Raw genomic sequence first — 27,878 nt, 5'->3', positions numbered from 1 at the left:
CCTCGAGCTCCTGTATGGGAGAACGCAGGAAAGTAATTTCACTACTGGAGGCTGATGGGGCAAGTAGAGAAAGTGCCTATGTTGGCGATGATGCTCGCCTCCTGAAATCATGGGTTCGCAGCACTCAAATATTTCTGTTTCGGCTATTAATGAACCAATTTGAAAAATTCGTGTGGTAGAACGCTCCCAAGGGGGCACGTAACAACTTCAAGCATATAACCAAAATTTTCTATGTGTCATGGTGACGAGCTCTTTAAGGGTTTACGACACAGCTTTTACGTTCTCCATGCGTAACCAATGGAGAGTTCTAGCCACTACATATACTTTTTACATTTTTGCAATACTGCTTTAGCAGAACACTGGCACGGAAGCATGAAAAACAGTGCTCCTGGCGACATTTGGTGACACAATGCTCAAACAAACCACTTAGGATTGTTATTGCTTCCTATGGCTCTGTACTTGCATCAAACAATGTAAAAGTTTTCACTGTGGCATGAACTCCCTAGCGTCAGACATTTACCTGCCAGGATGCTTTGCATGACGAAAACATTATACTACATTCTGGCTTGAACAAGGCATTACAAGAAGTCCCTACAAGCACAGAGATTTGCATTTCGTAGCTGGTATTTCGCAAATATGCAGTAATGTCAAAACACATATGCACCAGCTAAACCTTACTTGTATTTAACTGCCTTTGGTGTTAGCTTTTTGCAAAGCCTGCATGAGAACACAGGATGTGAAGGTGTTAGATTACAGGCACACACCACCAGCAAACCTATTTTCCAAAATTTTCTCATGCATTAAGCTGCTTATTATTTGCTGAAGAAATGTTTCGACAAAGGAATGCAAAACAGGTAGAGCACAAATGATTTTTATATTATAGCATACTGGAGCACTGCACCTTTAGCTCCCCACAGAACTGCACAGGATTACAAAGCATTGAAAGGTAAAACAGTGATGCAATATGCATGACTCTGTAAGCACCAACACATGCGCACAGGTCTCGGGTGCTTCTTAGTGCGTCATGAGAAAAAACACTTGTACTGTACATACAATACATTGCTATTAGAGCTTTTATGCTTATCGTAATTTATGATGAAATTTATCTTCTTTTTTTGTATTTCTGTACATGCACGGTGAAACTGTGATAGTGCAAATGAAACTTGCAAATCATAAGAGGCTTGCTTGTCAAAATCAATTTTTATTACAATTCCCATTAATTACTGTTGAATACTATAGATGTTTGCTTTGTGAAACAAAGGTGATGAGGTAAACAATAAGCTAGTAATCTTAAAAAACGAATGCTCAGTGAAGTATGCTTATTAAAAACGACTATGTACAACAGGACTGCACACAATGATGCTAGCGTGGATACCTGATGAGCCAGTCTAAACGTCATGTCCCAAATGGGTAAAGCATGTTACTGCTCCTACTTAAAACAAGCCAAAAATGATCAGCATCCAAACAGCAGTCAGATGCAAGCTATAAGCACATATACATTAAAACGAAAAGGGAGGGAGTAAAGAAAAAAAAAGGGGGGGCCGTAAGATGGCCATAAGCAAAATAATTACAAAATAACCTAGAAAGAATGGCACAGATGTGCATGCATGTGTACAAAAGAGCACGCTGCCATGCATGCCATGTCTGTGGCACAGGGAAACCTAAGACAAGAAACTATCACTTGCAGCATAAACAGTTTTGCTCAGTAAAAACAAGCGAGAAGTTTCTCTTCTTATGTACACATGTTGACAATGTAGCAGTAAGTCACGTGCACGCAATGTCATGTGCCGCTGAGGCTTCTGCACTCTTTTGTGCAAACACCAAAGCACCATGGCAATGTCACACGGTCGATGTAGGACAGGGCCACAGGTCACACCACTGAGTAGTCTGTTTGCTTGCCGTCGCTCCTCTTGTGTTCGCAAGGTACACCCTAGAACATACGTTGTCATGGCAATGGCAGTCTATCCACAACAACAGCCTCCAGAGGAAGCATGTCGCAGCACTCGGGGGGGCCATGCCGTCGTTCCATGACTTGCCATCCCTGTTCGAAGACTGGAGAGATGGAGGCAGCGGATGCTGCGCAGCTGCCCTCTTAGGTCATATCACAGCACATAGTCTGTCCTTGGGTTTTCTACGGGAACAGCTGCTATCACTTCTTGTTTTTCAGCTGTGAATACACCCATTCCAGCCCCTGGTATAAGCTGCAAGGAAGCAAGCAGAAGATATCATAACATGACTATCAATCAATCACGACTTTACAATCACGACTGTTGATAAAAGTAAAGTCTCTGTGCTTGTTCAGAATGCATAACAGAACCATAGCAGAGAAACAAGGAGCAAGGCAATGATCACTGTTCCTCTGCACATGTCTTATGACGAATTCTAAACTGACGCGTAACCAGACTACTACTCTCTGTTAATGCTGTTACGTTCTGTTATTCTAGCTGACTTTCGTTAATTTGATGCTGACCGGAGAGACAAAACTGATCGAATTACCCAGTACCACTGCTTCATTTCAACACACCACATTTTCATTTGGCAGTACGTATTTACCTGATTTGTATGCGCCCCGGAATCAAATGCACTCCCAATTTAAATGCTCATCACATTTTATAACACATAAAAATGTAGCTTGCCTCCAATTCTGGCAGTCGCAAATAAGATCACATCTGTAGAGCATTTAGTAGAGCTTTTTATCACTGTATAGTACCAGGTCATCGAAACTAAAACTTTTCAGATTCGGTTCAGGTTCATAACAGTTCAGAATAAAGAAGAATTAAATGTTTTAAAAAATAATCTTTTTCAGCCTTGCCCACAAATTTATTTCGGCGAACAGTAGTTTATTTCTACCTTAATGTGGCACGCGCCGTTGTATATCTGGTGTCCTTAATATTACGCATGAAATAGAATACACTGTAACCCAAGGCACACAGACATACTTTAATTTGCTTTTGAAGGCCACAGTGCTAAATGCCTTACAAACAGATTTAATACCATTTAGTTGCGCCGGTAGGCTGCTTTACATGAGTGCGCACCTTGCCTGTTGATGTTTGAGAGACCAGTGAGGGACTAATATATACAGGCCGATACGATACACACCTGTGTGACATGCATTGCCCTTACGAAGGATGCTGTTTTGTACAGCATGCAACAGAGTTATAGCGACACACACATGCACGTTCCGTTACTTAGAAGGGCTAAACTTAGACCCTGTCACATGTTTCTTGCTCATGTGTTTGCATTATGCCAGTACACCTCTCCTACTGACGTGTCACAGTCCAGTGGCGAGCGTGCAGATGCCAGTGACAATGGATGCCTACGTCCTAGCCACCTCAAAAGGTGCTGGACTTCATACTGCCCAGTAGAGCGCCCACGATCCCAGCCATTACGGCAACCATGACGACCTACCGGTGAGCAGGACAGTACATGTGTGCTTAGGCATGTTGGAATTATAGACATTCTAGACTATTACTGTTATCTTATTGTTCAGTTATTTGTCGAGTGTAACATATCGTGCCTCTGCAATATAGACTTTGTTGTCTGTACAAATCACCAAAATGCCGTGTCAGCTTTGAAGGGGTCCTGAGCCACTTTCTATCGAAGTCGAGAAATGGTTTTGAAGTTAAATTAGACTAATGATCAAAAATAATGTACAGCGCGAAGGAAAAGGACAGCGATAGACGACATACACAGCGCTGTGTATGTCATCTATCGCTGTCCTTGTCCTTCGCGCTGTCCGTTATTTTTGATCATGAATTACCAACTAGCCCAAGCAACCACCCTAGTAAATTAGACTATTTCAGAAACGCTTTGCCGCAAAAAGATCTTCAATGCGTTCAGCAGAAGCGAAGTTATTGGCAATCAAACATACTGTTTGTGGTTCTTCTGCTCCATCTTCAATGATTTGCACTGCGAAGGCTACGTTGGTGCAGGGTATGCCAACAACGCTCTGCCTACTGAACATCACCATGGTACGCAGTACAAATTTGATTTTGGATGTTCATGCAGATGCAAATATTTTAGATTAGGGCACCTACGATGCACTAAACACTGCAGTGCACTCGGCCAATGGACTCGTCGCAAGCACACCGTCGCAGCCATGGAATCTATGCTACGTAGCAGACCGCAAGCTACATGCAACTGCAGCGTTTGCTTTGTGCACAACAGGGCTAGAGTGTGTGCTGCTCTCATGAGCTCCTGTCTGGCTGTGCCACGTGGTATGGACTGGCTTCGTCCTGTACCAGCTTGACAGACAGATAGTAGCCACGTACATCTTGTGCATTTTGAAACGCTCTCATTACGAGGTGAAGTCTGCCTAGGCGTCTACCCAGGAGCAGCCAGGAGTGAGCGCGCTGGCAAGTGTGCTTGTGGTCTGACCTTAAGTTTTGTGTGGTTCGAAGCTTCTTTAGTTTTCAAAACCAGTTGAAATGAGCAAGACCCGATGGCTACAACAACAATAAGCAGGGCAGTTGTGGCCGAGCGTGAGCAGACGATAGTCTGATTTTTCTGGAAGAATGTAATTATTATTAAAACTCCAAAGGAGACTTTCATTTACTTCAGCCTGTTTATTAAAGTGCGTCAGTAAATATGCACAGTAACCGTAGTAAGAAGTGCACTGATGCAAACACCCTTCTTGATTGACGTCAGCTACTGGCCAATAGCAGCCCATGTATGGGAATCTATATTACAAAATAAAGTGTCCAGAAAAGAGTGAGGAGCAGGCTTATGTTTAAGAGAGAGCGTTTAAGAGAAAGGTGACTCTGCACTTCTCTTGCAAGATCCACACATTGCGCACTACTGCAAAATTTGTCTGAGATGTTCCCAGCAGCGTATGCTATTCGTGGATTGTTTTCTTTCAGCAAGCCTAAGGGATGGTTCAGGACACCTTTGAAGGATTCTGAGCAGACATCAGTTATATCTTATCACAACATGCTTATCACATTACGAGTTTTTGAACTAATTTGTAGTTTGGTGCATAGTTGATGGAGAGGAATTATTTCATGGCCATGTCACAGTGCACCCAAAAAGCAGCTAATGAGGCTGTGTTTTCTCCTAGTTTAGTTAACCCTTTCACAAAGTTACAGTTAAATGAACCTACACAGACGGCCTCGTACCAGCACCAAGTAGAGCAAATTTGTACCACACTGACTTCCTTTCAGTTCTAAATAAAAATATTTATTAATTGTGCACATAACTGGACCCATATTAAAAAAAAAGGTTGCGTGCTAGAGACGTTTGTAAGAGCAGCTGCCAACCAGTCATGATATGCGTGGCCAGCCAATGGCGAACATCACTTATGAATTAAAAGCTTTGTGAATTCGTCCCCTGGTTTGTAGATTCAACAGAGGGATTTCCCTCCCTCTTTCAATGTCGTTGTCACATGAAGCATTGCCTCGTCACAAATGACACCAAGCACAACCGGAAAGGATGTCAGGAGTTTCAATGCTATAGGTTTTTTGCGAGTACAGTGCGATTACAACTGCAGCTGAGCTGACCGTGCGCAGCATTAAAAAACTGAACAGGTACTGCTGCAGAAGGATTTGCAAGCACATGCAACACCCTGCTGTATACAGACTGCAGCACATCATCCTCCGCGTGGGCCACTGTTTTATATTCTGCATTTCTATGACGATTCCTCAACCATCACAAACACGGTGATGGCCTATGCCTAGGCCATCGAACCCTCCCATTTTGCCAGTTTGTCCTGCGATGCAAGCGTTTCTTCGGAGTCCCAAAAACTTGTGATGTGACTCTTCTGTGACTACCTTAGCACATGAAATAAATGTTCTTTTGGATAAGCCTGCACCCACCGCGATAGACAGGGCAGTGTTTACAGCGTTGCACTGCTGAGCTCAAGGTGACAGATTCGATGCTGGCCGCATTTTGATAGGGTGTAACGTAAAAATGCTCATGCACATAGATTTAGTTGCATGTTAAAAAACCCCAAGTGATCAACACCTGGAGTCCCCCACTACAGCATGAGAATTTGATTCATTTTTAATTAAAGTCTGAAGGCTGCACATTGTCACTGCCATCATAAGCATAAACTTGTTGTTTCGCCACCTTGTTATAACACTGGCGACAGCGCTGGCAAAATACAGAAAGTGTTACTGTATTCACAAGCAAGGTGCAGCTCTGGGAGCAATGGTTCAGTATGGTGGCAAACAAATGAACATTAACTTACAGGACACAAGAAGGCGCAGATCGGTGGTGAACCTCAATAAATTTTATTGATAATTGAGTATGTTTTGTGCATCGCTTAACTGCAGATGTGGCTAACGAAAAAACAAATCAAAATGTAAAATAACAAGGAGCAAGAGAACGAAACCAGGAATACGACAAAGAATGCACCAACAAGACATAAGACTTACCTAGTGATTGCAGCCTGTAAAAAATGTAGAAGAGTGTACTGCCAGAAAAGTGGTTCAGCCTTAAGTGTGGGTAGGCTGCAATCACTTGGGCTTGTTACATCTATCTGGTTGCCTTCTTTACCAGGTTTCTGGTTTAGTTTTCTTGTTCACTGTGTTCTCTAGTTCTTGCTCTGTTTTCTTGTTATATGTATATAAGCCATACATAAATGTACTGAGATAAAATTTTGGTGTATGTTCAGCACTTGTGTGCATTCTGCCAGGTCCTCTGCTAAGTTGATACAAACCGGTTTACCATAATGCGTCTGCAAATTAAGATGCACAAGTCACACTAGGCCAAAGACCATTTGCTGTACCACACAAATCTTGGTCATCATTCATAAACAGATACCAAGGGACATTTGGTGGCAGCTTCCAGTTACAATTAAATGCTAGGCCCTAAGAATGCAATAATGCAAACAACCTCATGTTTCTTACACCTGCTGTATTTATTGGATTATAAGGCGAGGGTGCCAGATAGAGGACCCAACAAAAATGAATTAAGTATGCATTCTAATAAAGGGTGATACAGAGTAGCCGACGGATTAGTCAGACTCGACAGGGATTGCCCAAAATAACCAATAATCAGAAGCTCCTGGAATAAGCAGATTATTTGTGGATTTTGCCTTGAGATGCAACTTCACGGCAATGCAAATTTCACCTTACAATATGGCTTTACAGCAGCATAAGCTGCATTGCAACGAAGCCACACCATAATGCGAAATTCGCACTGCTATGAAACTGCTGTTCCACTGGAGCCATATGAGGAAGTCTGCTTTGCAGCGATGGCCAAATGAATTGTGTAAATTGCCTCTTGAAGTCAGCATCTGTTATTGAGGTCCAAACACTGACAACACTTCGTTGAGTAACACTCATTCCCCACTTCTGCCTGACAGCGGCACCATAACATTTGCTGCCCAGATGGCCTCTAGAAAAAGATGTCCCTATACCCACACATTCGTTTTTATAAGGGTTGTTTCCTAATGTGTTAAATGAGCTGCTCCAGAAATCTCTGGCTAACCATGCCCAATTTTCGTCGAAAGGACACATTTTTTTCTTGGAGCCTAATACAAGGGATTCATCAACATAGGAGGCAACACCAACTTCCCTTATTCTGTTATCCAAACCACATATTCAAAGTTTAGCGGAAGAGCCTTGCAATATAAATATATATATATATATATATATATATATATATATATATATATATATATATATATATATATATATATATATATATATATATATATATATATATATATATATATATATATATATATATAAAATAGAGCTTTATCCTTGCACCACACTTCAGAAAATAATCTCTCAGGCCACACTAGGGTTGCCAACTCTCGAGTGGACAAAGCCTAGACAGGAAGGGGAGGGGAAGGCGGTGGCTGGTGATGACTGATCCTGTCAGTGATAGGTGCTGCCAGTCCGTATGTGCAACAAAGTTTCACAATTTCTTTTGTCCTATCATGTTGCAATTTACAACAAGAAAGATGCTTCATCTTGTCTTGTCCGTGCTCGTTTTCTGTTCCCACTGTTGAATTCAGTATGAAAGGTGCAGTAGTCACCCGCCTAACACAACTACCTACCGTAAAAACCGGACTATAGGTCGGACCGGAATATAGGTCGATCCCCCAACTAACGAATTCTAAAAATGAAAAAAAAAAATCTTTTTCAGTGGCGAAAGTACCGAAAGACATGACACCCTTACCTATAAACAAATGCGACTCAGCGGGTTGCACAATGGTGACAGTATTTATTTAAATGCTGCTCGCATGTGCACCTGGCCAAGTCTTTAGCGGTATCGCGCGACCATCGACCCACGTGCTTGTCAACACCGTATTAACGGCGCTGAGCAGCGAAACAAACGAGATACGCGCATGTGTACACATGCCCTTACTTTCGCTATTTCGCCGCTCCGTGCCGTGATGATAAAAGGTGCTGACAAACACGCAGATCGACGGTCGCGCGATACTGTTAAAAATTCGTCGGGTGTACAGTACACAGAAGGGCATGAAGTCCGCAAGCGCTACTCCGAATCAGAGCAACACGTTTGAACAGAGTCGGATGACGATTGCTTCTCACTGTCCAGTCCACAGGCGCGTGCGATCTCTACCGCTTTCAAACGAATGCATTCGACAACAGGCAGCGATCTTACACGCAGCTCTCGGATGAACTCCGCAACCGTGCCTTCCAGTTCTGCAGACCGCTGCGATCCGGCCATGAAATGACGTTTTCTTTTGGTTGCTGCAAGTTGTAATACGTTGCTTTTGCCTCCGCCACTACCAAATGCTATTTTCGGATACTTCAAGTTCGCGCTGTGCCGCCATGTTGCCGTAGGCTTCCACGTACTCAATCGCCTTTTTTTTGAAGGTGACGGTGAATTGAGGTCGGCTTCCGCTCATTTTAAAACAAAATGAAAATGCAGCCTTTAATTAATATAACTTTGCAACAGTGGAAACGCAAAATGCCGGTGCCACAATGTCGCCACGCCATAGAATAAAGAACCAACGCCGCGCTGCTGATGGTGATGGCGAAGGCGGCTGTTTACTTCATCCGCCCATTGTTGCAAGACTTCCGTAGTTTTTCTAAAAAAAGTTCGACCTATATTCCAGTTTTTACGGTATACATATAGAGGTACTGTGAATAGTTAGGGCCAACAACAAAAGTAAAAGCATGACAAAACGGTTACTGCCATTATGTTCGTTATAATGCAACAGAAGATGAAACAGATTGCGCAACTGGGCTGTCAGACATTATAAATTATTGATTGTTATCCAGTAGGAAAAATGCAGAAGTCATGCATGGTTGATTGCACATGCTGGCATGAGATTTCGGAAACCTTTGTAGTGTGCACTATATTTGCAACTCACATTGTCAAGAACTCAGCACCTTTCCAACTAGCTCACATTGATTTCAATGAAGCCCTCACAGCTTTTCTCTATACCCTGGCTTAGTCAATTCCTTCAGTGAGATACACACATAATCACCTAAATTAAATCTCGCATTTCCTTGTGCCTAGGGAACCAGCGCTGGCCAGGAGGCGCTACAGCAGTTTGAGTGTGCAATTAACGCCAAGAAAAATGACAGAACATTTTGAACCATAACAAATGTGCACCCTGTATCAAGGCTTGCTTACGCCCAATGCATCCAGCCAAGCTCTCTTCGTGGTCATGCACATTCCGAGGAGTGCGTGCACTCCTATGTTCTAGCACGCCGGTGCCCAGTCAGATAAGACACTGGACATGTGCGCCTCAACATTAGCGGTGAATTTGCTGACATGAAATCAAAGCATGTTCTATTAAAAAATGTTTTCTCTGCCTGCTAGGCTGTATCTTTTCCCATAAGGAAAGGATGTCATCACTTATATTCCCCTCAGTGTTTATACACACGGCAGGAAGCAGCAAACTACAAAAAAATAACATGAAACTCTTACTTTTTCACTTGGAGATGCAAATTCAGCCTGATCCAAGCTATACTAAGCCAGGGACTGGAAGAAAGCTTGCATCTCAGACATGTGCACAAGACGAAATGTACCCACACAAGATATTTCTGTGCTTACGGTTCACAACATTCCTGAATAGAAAATTCAGTCAAGCAAAGCTTCTGCAAATGAAATTGGAACTGGCTGGCACAGCTAAAACTAACCCTTCGCCTGTCAGCGCACAGCAGGCTTGAATCTGCCACCGGTTCTTCTTGATGGAGGTCAGGTTGAGCTGCTCGGAGATTTCTCGCGGTGACATGCAGCCCTTGATGTCCTGCTTGTTGGCGAATATGAGCACTGCTGCCTTGGTCAGGTCCTGCAAGCACATAGGGCAGGTGATGAGAGTGACTGACACGTTAATCTTAAAGAGGCCAAATGGAGATGTGACACACTAAAAATACAAAAGAAATTCTTTCCACAAAAGACCGCCTCTGCATACCTACCAGCCTGTGAACTCAAATTCTCATTGTCACAACACTAGAAGATGGGAGGAGGTAAATAGCAGACATTATAAAAAAAATATTGCCCTCGGCATGCACTTCTTGCAGGATATATATACAATTCATTGATGATAATTTGCCTTTAGATGCAGCACACAAGCAGCAACAATCTTGGAACAGCATCGTTGGTCACAGTAACTTCTTTAGTGAACTTACTGTAGCTGATTTCACCTCCTTCAGAAAGCGTTTGCTCGAAACATGTACCCCTCTGGTGTCCTATCACAATCAGAAAGAAGACTCTCAAGAGTGTGGCCAGAGATTCAAGAGCAAAGCATTTTCGCGAGCAGAATTAATTCTTCGTAATATTTGATGAACCACTTGCAAAACTGTAGCAATACAGCGAGGTTTAGTGTTGTGCTGAACATCCTTGGACAGTGCTTTAACTAACTGTACGCAGGCGCGACATGATGTTGCAACGCAGCAGCTAAGGCATCTCCTGCTGGGCATCTCCTGCTGGGCAGAAGGAACAGCACCCGGGCAGCTACCAGGCATCTCATAACGTGCGGTGATGAGCATTGCCAGTGGTGTTGCAGGCATTTCACCTCAATGGTGCACAAGACGAAACGGAGGGGAAATTGTCCGCATTAGTCAGCACCTAGTGAAATATCAGATAATGTTAGCTTGACGTTCCTGCTATGGCTAGCACATACAGACGGCAGCTCAGCAGAAACACTAGCACGCTTATAGTGTGTGTGCGTGCAACACTATCCTAGCTCCACCACCACGGCAATGGTGTGTGGCCCTGACGGTGCATCCACTTCCCTTCGCCACTTTCGCAGTCAAATGCACTCTACGTCTGTGCCGTCAGCAGGTCAGAACAACATGGCGGTGGTGGTGCCAATGGCGCACAAGCGACTTGAGCTTCCATATAATTGCTAAAGCAATAAAATTATCCTGACGTCGTGTCCAAGGAACCTCCAAATCAAGTGCCAGAGAGAAGGCGCACCACAAAAAGACTTAAGCTGATCCCTTCGCAAAAACATGGCTACCATTCATACCTCGCAAAACAAGCAACTTCCTTGTTTTAAGCAAGCACCAAATAGTGCAACAATATTCAAAAGTGCAATAGTGCAACAATACTCAACTGTGCAACAGCAGAGGACATATAAGATTACCTCATGTGAAAGCATCTTCCAGAGCTCCTCTTTCGTCAATGGTAGCCGCTCCCTATCCATGCTGTCCACCACCACTATGAGGAACTGCAGAAAGACGAGGAAAGGTAAGCACTGGTTTCAATAGACATAAAAGTGACATGAAATTCAAGAGTGGCAGGCTAATTTTATGGGTTTCAGGTGCTGCTTAGAGCAAGATCCACTGCCATGGCTGGGGATTCTGCACTGCAATCCCACACAGCACAACTTCAAGTTGCAAGCATTGGCAGAAGTTGCCTTTTTATGCTGTCTGTGATTCTATTATGAAGCAGTCTCATCCTTCCAATGGAAATAAAATGCTATCATTGTATTGTATAGTACTGTGATAGTGCACCAAGAATGACTGCATTAGTGACACCTCTCACACTAAATACCACAATAATCTTCACTCAAATAGGCAAACAATGAAGAAGAAGGAAAGAAAAGGTGACCAAGGATAACCACTTTGCTTTTAAGAAGCATAGTTGAAATTTTGCTCAGATATACTTTGTTTCATTTAGGTAAAAAATGCGGCAGTCAGCCTTCACATTTCAAGACAATGTTTTATTATTATGGAGGAGACTAGTAATGCTGTGGGAATAAAAAGTGCAAGGAGGTGCACAACAGTGGTATGCTAAAGTGACTAATCAATTACAGAAGCAGAGATCTGCAGTGACTCCATTTGTTAAGTATTTGACTATTAAAGTGGACGTAAGTGTTTCACATATATCAGCATTTCGAGGATGCACATGTGTTTTACACTGCATCAGCAGATACAAAATAAGTATGAGGGAATTTTTGTGAGGGAAGAGACGTTCAGTATGTTCTGGCCCTGGCTGCCATCTTCAGTATGAAGGCGCCCCAGAGGGCCAACTTTTAAAAAGACACACTGTAATTGTCTTCTTTCTTTCTCTCATACTCAATTATGACACGTGAATGTTTTCTTTCACATTATTACTGCTTTTCTGTTGTGAAATGACACTTTCTGGAGTTACTTCCGCATGGCACACACTGCAGCAAATGGCAGGCCAACGGAGCATACATGCATAGTTTCTTTGCACCACGGCAGTGCAGCGCAGTGTGATGCAAGAGCCGAGTTTTCAGCGGTTACACATCTTTTGTGCGCGTTTGTTTGTGTCAAAAGGCATATACATGTGTTAAGAAGATGTGTACGTATGTATGTGTGTGTGTGTGTGCATATATATATATATATATATATATATATATATATATATATATATATATATATATATATATATATATATATATATATATATATATATATATATATAGAGAGAGAGAGAGAGAGAGAGAGAGAGAGAGAGAGAGACCATACTTATTCGAATCTAAGTAGATAGCTTTCCTACAGGGAAGCTGTATATGGCTAGTGGGGGGGGGGGGTAATAATCTTTCATTGCAGAACCAGCACTTTATGATGGCCGGGCCCAAGCCTCCCATGAAGGGACGTCGAGGGCAGAGCTACGCAGAGCCTCATGCAGCCTCGACGAAAGGGTTGTGGTGTTAATGTGTGTGTACTGTGCTGGGCACTACCACAGCATATGCGGAAGTGTAGCCAGGTGAATGCCACAGCACCGGCAGTTGGGGGTAGGGTTCCGTGCATTTTAGTTCTTCGTGAACAAAAACTATCATCATCCATGGCTCATACCCCCATAAGCATTCATGCTCCCGTAAGCAAGCAAGAAATGCAATGGCTCATCACCCCGTAAGGCAGAGACTACAAGCCCTCAGCAAAAGGAAGCGAACTGTGCTTAAATTCTTTCTAATCATGCATGGAACATACAGAACAGCACCATCATTACCGGCTCATCATTACCGGCTCATACCCTTGTAACCAAGCAAAAAATGCAATGACTCATAGTCCCGACAAGATCATGGCAAATCATTTTACGTGAATTAGCTGCGATGACACTACCCGTGTTGTCATCAGTAATCTCAATGTGGATGTGTCGGTATCGAAAAGGTAGCATTGCGCTCCATGTTGCCGACATATCCCTTGCAATGCCATACCAATCCGGCCCAACCGACCACCCAGCAGCGTACATGCATCGATTTGACATTATCAAAGCATGTGTTTGCAGTTGCAAGCGAAATAATGACCTCCGATCAAGCCGATCACCCAAAAACCTTGCGCCGTTTCTTCTTTCTCTTCCACGCTCCTCCGATGCGGCGTCAAGATTTTCCTCTGGGGCAGACGAAGCTCACCAAGTGAGTCAGAGTGCACATTGATGGTACGGTTTTAATCGTGTGACGTGTACAACTTGAGTATTGCATGAACGGCAGTTATCGGCTGCACTTTAGCGATGACATAGGTCACTTCACTCAAACATCAGAGATGACAAACGGGCCCGAACACTTGGAGACAAGCTTTCGGCAAAGTCCCCTTTTTTGAACCGGTGTCCACAGCCACACGAAGTCACCAGTGGCGAATCTGATGGGCAGATGTGTGTCGTAGCAAGCCTTAGCATGAACATACGACGATAGGTTTCGGAGCTGGGCAAATCGATGCGTTTTTTTGGCACGACACAATACCTGCATGACAGAAGCATTGTCATTAGGTGAAAATGGAAGTATGGTGTCAAGAAAACTTTGAGGATGGCGAGCGTAGAGGAGAAATAAAAGTGCGTATCTTGTGACTTCATGCTTGGCTGTGTTGAAGGCATATGTGATGAACGGCAATATGGCATCCAGTTTTTATATGCTGAGACATATATTGAAAGCATATTGACGAGGATATGATTGGTGTGCTTGGTTAGACAGTTGGTTTGTGGATGGTAAGGCGTGGAATGACGATACCGAGTTCCACAAAGGCGCAGCAACTCTTCCACGACGTCAGCGGTGAATTGCCGGCCGCGATCATTTATCACCACACGAGGAGCTTCGTGGTGGAGGATAATCAAATGCAGAAGAAACCCAGAAACATAGGATGCTGTAGCTGAGACAAGTGGAATTGTTTCTGTATAACGTATTAAATAATCCACGCACACAATTATCCAATGGCAGCCAATGGACGACTTAGGGAAGGGGCCGAGTAAATGTATACCCACTTTCTCAAAAGGTGAAGTCGGCAGTCTAACCGGTTGCAGAGTTCCTGCAGGAGCTGTAGTCGGTTGTTTGTGGCGTTGGCAGAGATCGCAGCTGGCAACATACTGTTTGGTTGTCTTCCACGATTTAGGCCGATAGAAACGTCAGAGTAGTGGAGCATTCGAGCGAATCCAAGGTGACCGGATGTAAGGTCGTCGTGCATAGCCCGAAGTACAGCAAGGCGCAGGCATTTTGGGACGACGAGCAGCAGTAGAGCACCGTTCTTTGAATGATTCTTGTGGTAAAACATACCGTCACGGATCACAAATGGGGTAGCCCACTGACATCTGTGGGTCGCATCAATAATCGGCTTTAGTTATGGGTCACATTGTTTGTTCTAGAAGATGGCAAAGTCAGGAAAGTCCAATGACATTGTAGTTAAGTAGTCGTCAAAATTGTCATCATCAGTACCATCACTCTGAGAGGGAAGACGAGATAAGCAGTCGGCATTTGTGTGGCACCGACCACTTTTATAAGCAACAGAAAAGTCGTATACTTGAAGACGCAAGGCCCACCGAGCCAATCGCCCAGCTGGGTAATGCAGTCCAACGAGCCAGCGGAGAGAATGGTGGTCGGTGACAATGTTGAAATGGCAGCCATACAAATAAGATCTGAACTTGTGGGTGGCGAAAACAACGGCAAGGCATTCCGATTCCGTGACTGTGTAACTGCTCTCTGCTTTCGTCGAAGTACAGCTTGCATATGCAACGACGTGTTGGCGTCTGTCATGAAACTGGACAAGCTTGGCACCAATGCCCACACCACTTGCATCAGTATGCAGTTCGGTGAACGCCTCCTGATCGAAACAGCACAGAAGTGGTCCAGAGGTGAGCAAAAACTTCAGCTGTTGGAAAACAGTCTAGTACTGAGCAGACCATATGTAGGGAGTGTCCTTGTGGAGCAGGTCAGTCAGAGGACAAGCAAGCTAGGTGAAGTCTTTAATAAACCTGTGAAAATAAGAAAAAAGGCCCAGGAAACTTCTGAGGTCTTTCACTGTCTTCGGCTGCTTAAAGTTGTGAACAGCAGAAATATTTTGGGGATTTGGCCGTATACCGTCCTTGTCGACGAGATATCCTAGCACAAGGGCTTGACGCTCACCGAAATGACATTTCTTAGAGTTTAAAACGAGGCCAGCCTGTAGGATGCAGTCCAAAACAACGCCGCCCCACTGGTTGTGATCATGAAAAGTTCGGCCGAAAATAATCACATCACACATGCAAATCTCCCATTTGAAACCACGGAAGATGGAGTCCATAAATCGCTTGAAGGTTGCTAGGGCACTACATAAGCCAAACGGCATGACGTTAAACTCGTAGAGTCCACCAGGTGTAACAAAAGCAGTCTTTCATATGTCAGACGGATGCATAGATATCTGCCAGTACCAAACCAGAGGTCAACTGACGAAAAGTACGATGCAGAGTGAGGGCAGTCAACAGCATCATCAATGCGTGGTAAGGGATACAGGTCTTTCTTTGTGACGGCATTCAGGTGGCGGTAGTCGACACAAAATCTCCACGAGTTGGCTTTCTTCTTCACTAGTGAGCAAAATGAGAACAAGGTGAAGAGAGAGAGAGAAACAACTTTATTTGCAACTGCAGGGTAGGAAATTAGGGCAGGTAGGCCTAGTGTGGCTCCCAGGTGGGGGCGACGTCTTGGGCCCACAAGACGAGTGCGAGTTGCGTTTTCTTGTCTTCTTCAAGGCGACATATGCTTTCCTTGCCACAGTATATATAGGTGGGGTTCTTCTAAAGGGCCCTCTAGTGAGCAAAACGAGAACAAGGTGAAAGCTGGAGCGAACGTTTCGACAAGTGGACTTGTCTTTTTCAAGGCGACATATGCTTTCCTCTCCACAGTATATATAGGTGGTGTTCTTCTAAGGGGAGAGGGCCCTTTAGAAGAACCCCACCTATATGTACTGTGGCGAGGAAAGCACATGTCACCTTGAAGAAGACAAATCCACCTGTCAAAATGTTGGCTCCAGCTTTTACCTTGTTCTCGTTTTTGCACATTGTTTTGAATTTCCATCTCTCGACTTCCCCCTGTTTCCCCGTTTTTCACTAATATAACAGCAGCTGCCCAGGGACTGCAAGACTTCTGAATGACCCCTTTCTGCAGCATGTCGTCGACCTGTTCGGTGATCACTTTTCTTTCTGTGGGCGATATGCGATAGGGTTTCTGATGTATTGGAGTAGCTTGCCCTGTGTTGACGTGGTGGTACGTGCGGGATTCCAGCAACATCCGAGAACGCTCGCCTTGAGTAAAATCAAATACTGATGTGTAGCAGGCGAGCACTTGTTTGAGTACGGCCTGCTTGGAAGACGACGACTTGTTTATCATACGTCGCAAGTGATCCGAATAGATGGACAATAGTCGACTGATGTCTAATGACGCTGCAACTGTTCATACATCAATTGTGGCTTGCTCCTCAAATGTTGCCAATTTAAGTCCTACTGGCAGGGTAACAGACTCCATAGAAGCGTTCATTGTCCACAAGAAAGCACGCTCGTTGATGACTTGAACAACAGATTGAGGGACCAACACATTCTTCTTAATTGCGTTATGATCTGGCTCGACAAAAGTGCTACATGATCCCATCTGGACAGATGAAGAACTCACAGGAACAAACATGGCTGTTTGACCAGGCAGTAACACATCTTCAGACAGCTAAAACATATCGGCTTGATCAATCAGCAAATCAACAAGTATGGCGATTGGCAACGTGCTCCTTAGTAATATCTCACCAGTCCCACAGTCAAGTGTAGTGCTGCATTCACATAGAAAATCTATGGCTAAAATAACATCATGAGTTGCATGGACCAATACAGTGAACTCGGCTCTAAAGTTCTGTCTTCCGATCGCAACCAAAACCAAATAAACACCCACAGGGCGCAACATTTCACCTCCAACTCCACGAAAAGTTTCTTTGCGATCCCACGCCAACATAACTTTGTCCCAAGTGATCTTTGAAGCAAAGGCTCATAACAGAAATAGTGGCACCCATATTGACAAGAGCAGTAGTATTTACACCATCAACACACCCACGCACATTATTCTTCAGCATAACAACAGACGGAGGGATTGGTGAGTCTGACCGTCCCATGACCGCACCTCCATCGGCCGCACCAGCTAGTTTCCCAGCTCCAGCGGGGAAGGCGACCGACAACGGCGCAGTTGGGTCGGCGGTGGCGTAATGCTGCACTCAGAGACAGGGGACTCATCACGCGATTGGTACGACCACTGTTGCTACAGAGGATGACTCCAAATGGCGCGGGCGCGTCTTTGTCCACATAACCTGTGTACGCCAAAAAACATGGCGCTCGCTGCGGGCAGCGACGACAAAAGCGCGCAATCTGTCTTTGGGAACCGCAGGCATAGCAGAGGGGTAGGTCGCGGTTGAAGCTAAACGGAGCAGGCACACGAGGCGCTGGGTATTCCGCGGAGCATGTCGTGGCATTGAGTATTCTGCAGGAACATGTCGTATTGTGGGGTAGTACTCCGTAGTGTCACAATGGACTGATGAGGACTGGCGGCAACTGAGATTCGCTGGGAGAGACTGAAAGCTTGTGTTATTTATGTGTGTTTCTTTGGAAGGCGCTAGGCGCTCGATGCAATGTTCTCGCAACCAGAATGGTGGTTTGGGAATGCACTTGCCAAATGCGCACAGAAAACCAGCGTCTACTCCCTGAAGTCGTGCTAGCTCTTCTTGAACCACTTGACTCACAATCGAGACGATGTCATTGCAGGCACCGACGTCCATACTTGCAACTGTGGTGACGTTGTCCAAGCACCCGAACTTCGGTAAGATCCTTTGGGTCTTTACAGCTTCCAACGCACAACATTGCTGCCTGAATTCGGAAGGACTGTTCAAGTTTTCTTTCGTTATAAAAAATTGTAGACATCTTCAGCAATGCCTTTTAACAGATGTCCTACTTTATCTTTATCTGACATATTCGCGTTTACAATTCCGCATAGCTTCAATATTTCTTCAATATACATAGTACATGTTTCACCAGGCAATTGGGCTCTGCGCAAAAGCGTGTGTTTTGCTTTCTTTTTTTTTTGGGGGGGGGGGGGGAATTGGAGTCACCAAAGTAGGCTTTCAATTCCTGGACAAATGTTTCCCAAGTGGTCAGCACGCGTTCATGATTGTCAAACCAAAGTAAAGCGGTACCGGCAAGAAAAAATGCAATGTTGACAAGCTGTGTTGACGTACTCCCCCCGTTATGCCGGCTTACTCTTTCGTAGTGTCTCATCCAGTCATCCTACTAAGATGACCTGATTCCCTGTTATGCATGTTCAATGCTGATGATGATCGTGTCAGTGTGCAGAAGCTGGGTAGTTCTGCCGCAATAAACTTTAAGCGGTAGTCCATGAGAGCACACATGACAGGCTGCATGAAGGCTCACTAAGGTCTGAAACGTGTAAGCGTAACAGCATCCATATGAAAAAGTCCAGATGAATTGGAGTTTCTGTTTTTATCTGAAGAGTGAAACAAATTTTGAACAATGAATTAGTTTAGTCCTGCAGTTGCTGTGGCCAAAAAAACATAAATAACAAACTTGTGCAGCACAACAACAACGATACCTTGAACAAGAGAGCATAATAAATTGTAACAATAAAATGGAAAGAATGTGCCCTAATTATTTAAGATGTGAGGACAAGTTCAGTAAAAAAATTTTTTTGTCGAATGGGAAGAATACAGATCTACCTTACAGTCTACATTTTTCTAGGCACATCAGTTTATAAAATGCATAAAATTGTTAAATGTATAAGCTTATGCCAGCACTTATAATTTTAATTTAGCTAAGCACAATGAAACAGTTCTTGGCAATCACACAGGAGAGGTTTTGATCAGTGCAATAAACAAAAACTGATGAGACCTGAAGAATCCTGTGGGCATAATGATGATTTTAAAAATTTAAAAATAAAACACGCTCTTCCGATAGATATACGTTGTTTTAAATGGAGCCATATCAAAAGCTTTTGAACAATTTTATTTATCATGATTCTTTGCAAATCCAACTATGTGAGGAACCGCACGTATGTGAAGTTTCATTTGAAGATATTTACTAGAAAAATTGTACGTAGAGTATCCTCAGTGAGTTATCTGAATGATGCGCAAGCATTTCGTAGTAAAGACGTGGTGTTGAGTGGCAATGCCCTGGTGTGTCTGGTATAATTGTACGAACGACCGTGGAAGAATTGTAAAATGGAGAACCGTGGTTTCAATACTGAACTGTTAAGTGAGACCTGTACAAGGGACGTAGAAGAGGCGAGTAGAAGCAATGTTCACTCATGTTATAGAGAGCCCGCGGCGGACATGGATGTGGGGTGAAATGACGATGAAGATATAGGAAATGATGGAAATGTATGCAGCTTTCCTTGGATAGGTACCAGGCGGCATCCGTACCATGTTGTTCCTCTTGTTTGTTGCATTCGGCAGTGTGTTAGTGTAGTTCCCCGCTCTGCAATGCGTCATTCATTTGTCTCTGGCGTAATCTGCATTCACACCGATACTCCGCATTCCTTTGTTTCTACTCTTCTTCATCAAGTGGATGTGGTTGTCTTGGCGCCATTACAATGAATGCGACAGCGCTGCGGCGACATCAACTGCTACGGAAGGCGACGCAATGTGAACTGATGAGGCAAGCAAACTACTGCACGTGGTAGTGCCAGCTGCGCTGATGACGTTCCAATCCGAAGCTGTGGCTGCTCCACAGTTCTGGTGCGTGCCCGATTATACAAGTCACATGGTCACACAGATGCCCTTGTGCCACTGCTCACTCGATCGTCGTCATCTTCTTCCACAGCTGGCTGGCTCTATCTTGAAAGCGATCGTCTTACGTGAAGGAGGCACAGAGGAACAGTTTTCTCGTTGGGTAACTATAGAAATGTTTACACATTTAAAAGTTTTGCTTGTTGGCATAGTGAAGAATTGCAAAAATATAGGCGTTGAGACAATCAACAAGTATGATCTTAAAACTGCTCAGCGTGCTCAAAAACACTCAAGAAAGCTAAAATTCAGCTAATTTTGTAGCTTATATTCTCCTGATTCTTGTTTTTGTGTAATTTTACCCATGAGGAACCTGAACTTTTTTTTTCTTTTTTCTAGCTTGCTTTGCAGCATCAGTAATGTAATGGGAGGCCTTCGCACTGAGCAGCCAGTGAATCGTGAAACAAGGTTCGATTGTGTAAAGGCCAAGTACTTTTCTAGCTGGTTTCAGAATATCTGTATGCCTCTTGACGTTGCTGAAATGACCGAAAGTGTCAGATACAGCAAACATGAGAGCCAGAAAGTTTACGTAGGTGTCTTTGGCTCCACATTGCCAAATCGTATCACTGAAGCACTCATTCAGAGCAAGACAACGCTCAACAGCAAGTAAAGATTATGATTGTTTCATTCTAGTATAGAGCTTGACTCCACAATACTGCAGCCACCCTCCACACTACCAAGTTTCAATACACTTTCTAAACAACTCCCGTTGCTGGGTCTATCACATACTATGGCTTTTGTGAATTGATTTTTGGTAAACTTTCATTTCCCTCGCCTTTGCACTTGGAAGTTCACCCTTCTTTAGCCTAATACTAGTATAAATGAGAAAACTGCAGTGTATAAAAACAATTAAGAAAAGCAATTTGCTGTTCCTTCGATGCTTAGAAAGCCTGCAGAGTGTAAATGTGTTTTAAACATTGTGCATCCCCATTGTGAGCGTTTGTTTCTTAGAAATGGAAACATGCTTGAAAATACCCTTGAACTCCTGAAACTTGTTTAAGATTTATAACAACATTAAAAAGCAAAAGGAATGCTATACACTTAAGGCACCTTCATTTTACACATGAAAGCGCTATTTTCAGTTTTAGAGGCACTAGGTGCAGTCACAACTTTTGCTATAGCTAAACAAATAAACAATGCAGGTGCATAATTTCATCTGCACAACCGGCAAATTATACATCTAAGGAAAAAACAAAAAATATACTTCTTTGAAAAAAAATTGAGTTTTCAACTTGGTCTCATACCTTAACATAGCTGAATTCATATGTAAAAAAAAATTACCTGTAAAACGAATTTCAGCAATAATAAGCGGTTTGGTTTGAACCAGAACATGCTTTTTTTCATGGCCTTTTATCTTTATCATACACAGAGTAATTGCCACTTCATTCCGTGCAATGCCACGCATTCTGACAATAATATAAGTTCTTCGACATATACAAATACTGAACTTATGATGCTGTGATACAAACAAAATACTAAGAAAATCTACCACCTAACGAGCAACATGGTTCAGCAATACAATGCTTCAGGTTTCAGCCCTCTGAGCATTTTTCACGGTGCATTTCTTGTACAAAGTGCCAGACCATTTGCACTTTCCTTTTTGCTATATCTTTTGATGACACTCGGGACTCAACAGGCTCAGCCACATTCAAGCTCAGCTTCATTAGTGACAAGAAAAGGGAGACCTAATGTGGCCACACCTTGACACAGGCAGCTGTAGCCGAGCCCCAGAGAGGCACAAGCATATAAATCATGCCCACGTTTGCACAAGGGCCAGCTGTCAAGCGCTAACGGTCTTGCGAGGAGCGACACGGGTGTGCAACTAAGCCTCCAGGCAAGCCAGGTGTTAATGTTAATTATGGTGCTGCAAAGAGGTACATGAAGCGCTGAATGGCAACTGGAGAGATGAAGCACACTTACAGTCGTGGACAAATGAAACGTAAACAAGACACTAAAAAGAAGAACACCTTTTGCAAGTAATAAATAAAGAGCAAGATATTGCAGCACTACTTAATCTGACCACTAAAGATGGTACAGGCCTCAAACTAAGCATAAAAACTGAGCTTATGCCGATATTAAAGATACTGTTGGCAAACGTAGAAATGAAAGAACACTTTATAGTTAGCCCTAACTTGTTCATATTCATATTGTTCATATAAGAGAGCCAAGACAGTAGCTGCGCAGAGAACTGTCCCCAAAAACTGTTGCATGACATAAACAACAAAAATGCCCCTAATATTTTTTTCTCTATCCCTGTGCTTCCAAGTTGTTGTGCGGCCTCGCTTTAGAATCTGCTAGTTCCCTGGTTAGCTCAGATAATAGAGCAACCGCCCCGGAAAGATGTTGGTCTCAGGTTTATTCCTCGGACCAGGATGATTTTTTTTCAACTGTGAAGCTTTCTCTCTGAGAAATCATTACGAGTTTCCCTTATAGCTTCATGCTAAATAAAGTTGAGCAGCTCACAATTTTTCCTTTCATGGCTTACTAGAATTGTAACTCATGGCAGCTAAAGCTGACCCGAGTTATCGACCCACCTAATTCACAAAGCTGTCTGCATGATTGTTTTCAGAACGGTCAGTTACAGGATGGTGCCTTACCTGTTGCGTCACTGGGGAACAACTGCCCAACACGTTAGTTGTTGGTCAGTGGCAGCATTGTGCAATTCTAACAAAAAACAGTTATGAGGACAAATGCACACAAGTGAACCTAGCAACCCAGCTGGGAAAAAAAAGTTTTTTTTTTTCGTGATTTGTACAACGCACTAATGAAATTCTCCCTGCAACATTTGAGTACTAATACTGCACTAACACACGAATAGATTTTTTTGCTTCACAATGAACATCTTCAGCTCCTCTGTGGCTGTAATTAAGAAACTGGAAATGCACATTGTTGAAGCAGTATCTTGATAATTTTTTATATCATTTCATGCAACTTTCATTTCATTTCAGGCAAGGTATCCACCCTCACACAAGCCACAACAGATAGCAGTCCTCTGGCACTGCATACACTCTTTTCTTGTTACTAAGCAATTAAACACCGATGCACACTTACGCAGTCAGTACAACCGGAAATCGACAGGATGTTGCCCGTATAAAGTAAACTGTAGAGTTTGCCCTGCTCACCTCAGCATTGCTGTAATATGTGTTCCAGGTGGCCCGTAGAGACTCCTGGCCACCCAAGTCCCACATGATGAAGTGAACATTCTTCCAGACCACCTCCTCCACATTGCTCCCTATGGTGGGTGATGTGTGCACTACCTCGTTCATCAGGCTGCGCCACAGAGAAAAAAAAGATGGAAAGGAACTCAGTGGTCGTTCAGCTTCACCCTATGCTATGGCAACACGCAAATGACAACATAAAAGTCCCCTTCAGTTACATGTTGTACTCGAATCTTACTCATTTCACCTCTCCTGCACATTCACTGTCTGCTGACAAAAGATGCGTAACAAGTGGAAAGCATTCAAATCCAGAATGAGTCAGTACTATATCAGTGTCACTACAAAACCACATTTACGAACAAAAAGGGATTACACACTGCTCACATATTAACGTGTCCAGTTGCTCCATGCACTCTTCTAGCAGTATATAGCAAGTAAGTTTTAGTTTTTTTAATGCCAATTGACTGATTCCAAAAACCTTTCTGCACATGCGCCAAGCCGGCGCGGCATGAGTCCCCCTTGCAGTGGTTATCGCAACTAGACTTGGTTGGAAAACAATGCGAGGCAAGGCGGCCACGCGGCTACTCTGGACGGTGTTTCTAAAGAAATACTGATGGTTGCTCTTGTGGCTTTTTGGAGCATGCCAGTTAATTCTGTCGCCTTTGGGTGCACAAACTTCTACTGTGGAAACGGAAACTCGAGAGATTCTTCCGATTTTTATCTGCAAAAATGTATGCGAAGAGGGCTCTGTGGGTACCTGCAGCGAGGCGTGCGAACTCGGATGGCTCAATGAGGCAGCCAGCACAGCATTCTAGAATCTGAAGTGCGCACTTCATCACCGGCAAGTTTCCTTTAAAAAGAAAAACTCAGAGTGACCATCGTCTCGTAACCTCCCTCTCTCAAACGTATGCCGGCCATCGAAGCTGATAAATTATCCGGACTATGTGCCAGCAATGAATGAATTGAAACCAGGGCTGGGATAATGCAACAATTCCAATGCTATTCCCTTTCATGCTTCATCAATGGTCCGAGCGGTGCACAACCACCATCAGCCAGATCAACAGTATCAGCCAGCTGTGAGTGGTGGGTGATAAGAGAGGAATAGAATTAAGCAAAAGGTATCTTTTATATTATATCAGCCTGGAGTGCATCTTTCTTATTATCTGCAATGAGGAAGGCCTGTTTGTATACACACTATCATGAATGACAGGTGGCTGTAGCAGATGATGCCTGAAAGTCGGAAAGACAATGACAAAACACATGGAGTCTTTGAAGACTGGCAACCAAGGATGAAAAAAAAGGGGGGCAGACAAAGACAATCAAATAAGAAGTGGACAGGCACTAGCAGAGTTTTCTGCAGGGGGCTGTGACCTTAAGGTGCTAACTTCCCCAGGGCTTCTATCATTAAAGCTGTACCCAGATGAACATTACTCTAAGAGGGCGACTCCAACAAATTTTCAGTGACTGACACTGAATGCAAGACGGGTGCTGCATGTGGCCAGAAAGTGGAAACAATAATTTGACATGCAGTATGGATTTCAAAGCAAAACAACAAGTGCCAAAACAGAATAGTGAAGGGGTTGCTTCATACCATACAATGTCATGTAAATTGACATGACATTGAATGCTAAGGTCAGAGTAGCAGCATAGAAGACGGAAATATGGTGTGACAAGGGCAGGGCAAGCACTCACAACTGTTCCAAAATGTCAAAGGCACTAGAAAAATTACAGAATCTTGCTGAATAGCTATGCACTCTGGCATGCACATCAGCCCAATGTCAACCAGGCTTGTAAAAAAATTGAATTGAATTCTGGGGTGTTACATGCCAAAACCACAAGTGCCAAGGCACCAATCTTCCCCTTTCACCAAAATAATAAGATTAGGAGACCAGTAAACAATATTCAACCAACTGAAACCTGCAAGTGAAACCTGCACTGTATCAGAGAGCACTGCATATGTATGCCTACCTCAGACACAGCCTCACTCTATAGTGTATATGAAACTGGAAGGAGCGTCACAGACAATAAAATGGTCCACAATATTTGCACTTTGAACACAAGAAAAATATTGAATGGCTGGAGCTCCTCATTTTTCCAAAGCTGCTAGCCCACGTATAGAGGCAACAACAACTGCCCAGAACATGCCACGAGATGTTGGTGCAAATTCACGTAAACAATTTATAGCAATAGAATCAAGCATGCTGTACACAATTTAAATAGGAATTATAATTTTAAATTGGCACAGAAAGACAAAAAAAAAAAACGATGTGACACACCAACATATGGTGAAACCTTGGTACTACACTATGGATGCACTCAAATTACTGTATGTAAGCTGGCTGTTATTTAGTGCACCATACTTATTGCTTAAAAAAATTGCAGTCTTTATATTATATAGGCACTTGCACTTTATTCTAGGTGTATTACGAGCTAAAAAGAAGTTCACGCTAGCAAGCACACTGCCTACGCAGCAACGAGTGAAAGTGCAGACACATCGTGCGCCTGGATGTCCCCGACTGCATGGCGGTGCACATGAGCATACGGGTATGCCCCTGAGTTTGCAAGCGAGTGTCCAGAATTCTGCAGTCTCCCTGCGAGATACAATGAAGTTGACTAATTGTGCTAAAAATGGGCGCCGTCACTACATGAATAGCACTACTGGTGCAAAAATCATTGTTTCCCTTTCGAAAACTTAGCTTGGCTTTGCTAAAATTTATTCCTTGACTTGTACATGACCAAAGCATTTGGACAAGAAACACCGAAAGCATGCAGCTATTATTGTAGAAATAATTCAACACTTTGGAAAACGTGAACTGCATGAACATCAGCTTGATAAACAAAATATTATTACTTTCTTACTGCTTGGGCTGAACTTCTCTGCTTCCCACCAATGCCAGTGTACAATAGCTATCGCATTCACCAATCACTGTTTCCAGCATGCCTCCAGCGTACAACTTCACCATCACAATAGCAACTGCAGATCAGAAAATTCAAATAAAAAGAATGTTCCTCGCCATTTTTCGTGTTACCGCTGTAGGGTTGGACAGCCTAATGAGGAAGTGCCCTTCCACTTTGTGAAGGAGAATGACCAGCGAAGCTGTACTGTGCGATAACTATATTGACTGAATAAAGACACATACACATATATTTGTTGTTCTCATCTTTCCTCGGACTGTGGCTGCAAAGCAACAAACGAGTAGACCACACCATTAAAACCCTTAGGACTACGGTGAAACAGATCTCTCGTATGATCCGTAGAGTAACTTATCACCGAAAAGGTTTCAAGGAAACAGAGACGATCCGGCTCGTTCAGGCTTTTGTGCTAAGTCGTCTCACATATAGCCTCCCTTTCCAGGACCCCACGAAAACAGAACTAAAGGCCCTAGATGCGTTGATTAGAACGTCGTACAAAGCGGCTCTCGGCCTACCACAGGGAACCTCTACTGAACGCCTGCTGGCCCTCGGGATTCACAATAACTACGAGGAGCTACGGGCAGCGACGCTCATATCTCAACGGGAGCGGCTTAGCCTAACCACCTCTGGCAGAAAATTACTTTGCCGCGTGGGTTACCCTACTCATCCACAGTATGCGGGAGAAGAACTCGAATCTCTGACCAGAGTCCTTCGTGAAAGGATCGTAGTAGCTCCAATCCCTAAGAACATGAGTCCAAAATACCACCAGGGACGTAGAAATGCTCGAGCTCGAAAGTTAATGCAGCAATTCGATGGAAACCCGGATACAGTCTACACAGATGTCGCTCGATGTGGTGCTGACAAATACGCCCTCGCAGTGGTAGGAGCGGCTGCAAATCAAGGGCTTGTGACTTGTGCCACGGCTAGGGTTGCATCTGCGAATACCGCAGAAGCTTCAGCCATCGCGCTAGCTATTAAAACTAAGGACGCTCTGGGACAATCGTCGATAACTCTTACAGATTCCCAAGTCGCATGTAGACTATTCCTCACCAGGAGGCTACCACACAGCACCACTCACCTATTAGGATCCAACCTAACGCAGAAACACATGATCGTCTGGTGCCCGGGTCACGCAGGACTCGAGGGCAATGAGAGAGCGGACGGCGCAGCTCGTGCTTTTGTCAACCGAGCGGCCGACCACTCTGACGAAAACCCCTTTTTACCACGAGAAATCCTTGAGCACCAGCGGCGCGAGCGAAGAAAGTACAGTCCACCACACCCTGACCTATCCAGGCAGGACTCTTATGACTGGCGCCGAATACAGACGCACACATTTCCAAACCTTTATTTGAAAAATGCCATTCACCCAACGCTGTACAGCGCTCGCTGTCCTTGGTGCGGA

At 43.8% G+C, this 27,878-nt stretch overlaps 1 protein-coding gene across 1 annotated transcript in view; it reads right to left on the bottom strand.

Moving 5' to 3' along the window:
- Nucleotides 1-855: 855 nt before the first annotated feature.
- The window catches only part of Arl5 (ADP-ribosylation factor-like 5), a 37,014-nt gene continuing 9,991 nt past the window's right edge, over nt 856-27,878 (bottom strand). The window contains exons 3-6 of the mRNA XM_065445724.1: nt 23,528-23,675; nt 11,516-11,599; nt 10,065-10,216; nt 856-2,201 (exon numbers count right to left, since the gene is read on the bottom strand). Of these exons, the coding sequence (XP_065301796.1) occupies nt 2,150-2,201; nt 10,065-10,216; nt 11,516-11,599; nt 23,528-23,675 (436 nt within the window). The 3' untranslated portion in view covers nt 856-2,149. The remainder of the gene's footprint in view (nt 2,202-10,064; nt 10,217-11,515; nt 11,600-23,527; nt 23,676-27,878) is intronic.

The sequence above is a fragment of the Dermacentor albipictus genome, chromosome 1 (assembly GCF_038994185.2).
Source record: "Dermacentor albipictus isolate Rhodes 1998 colony chromosome 1, USDA_Dalb.pri_finalv2, whole genome shotgun sequence".
Lineage (NCBI taxonomy): Eukaryota > Metazoa > Arthropoda > Arachnida > Ixodida > Ixodidae > Dermacentor > Dermacentor albipictus.
The sequence above is the reverse complement of the archived record's forward strand: the minus strand, read 5'-3'. Positions and strand labels throughout refer to the sequence as shown.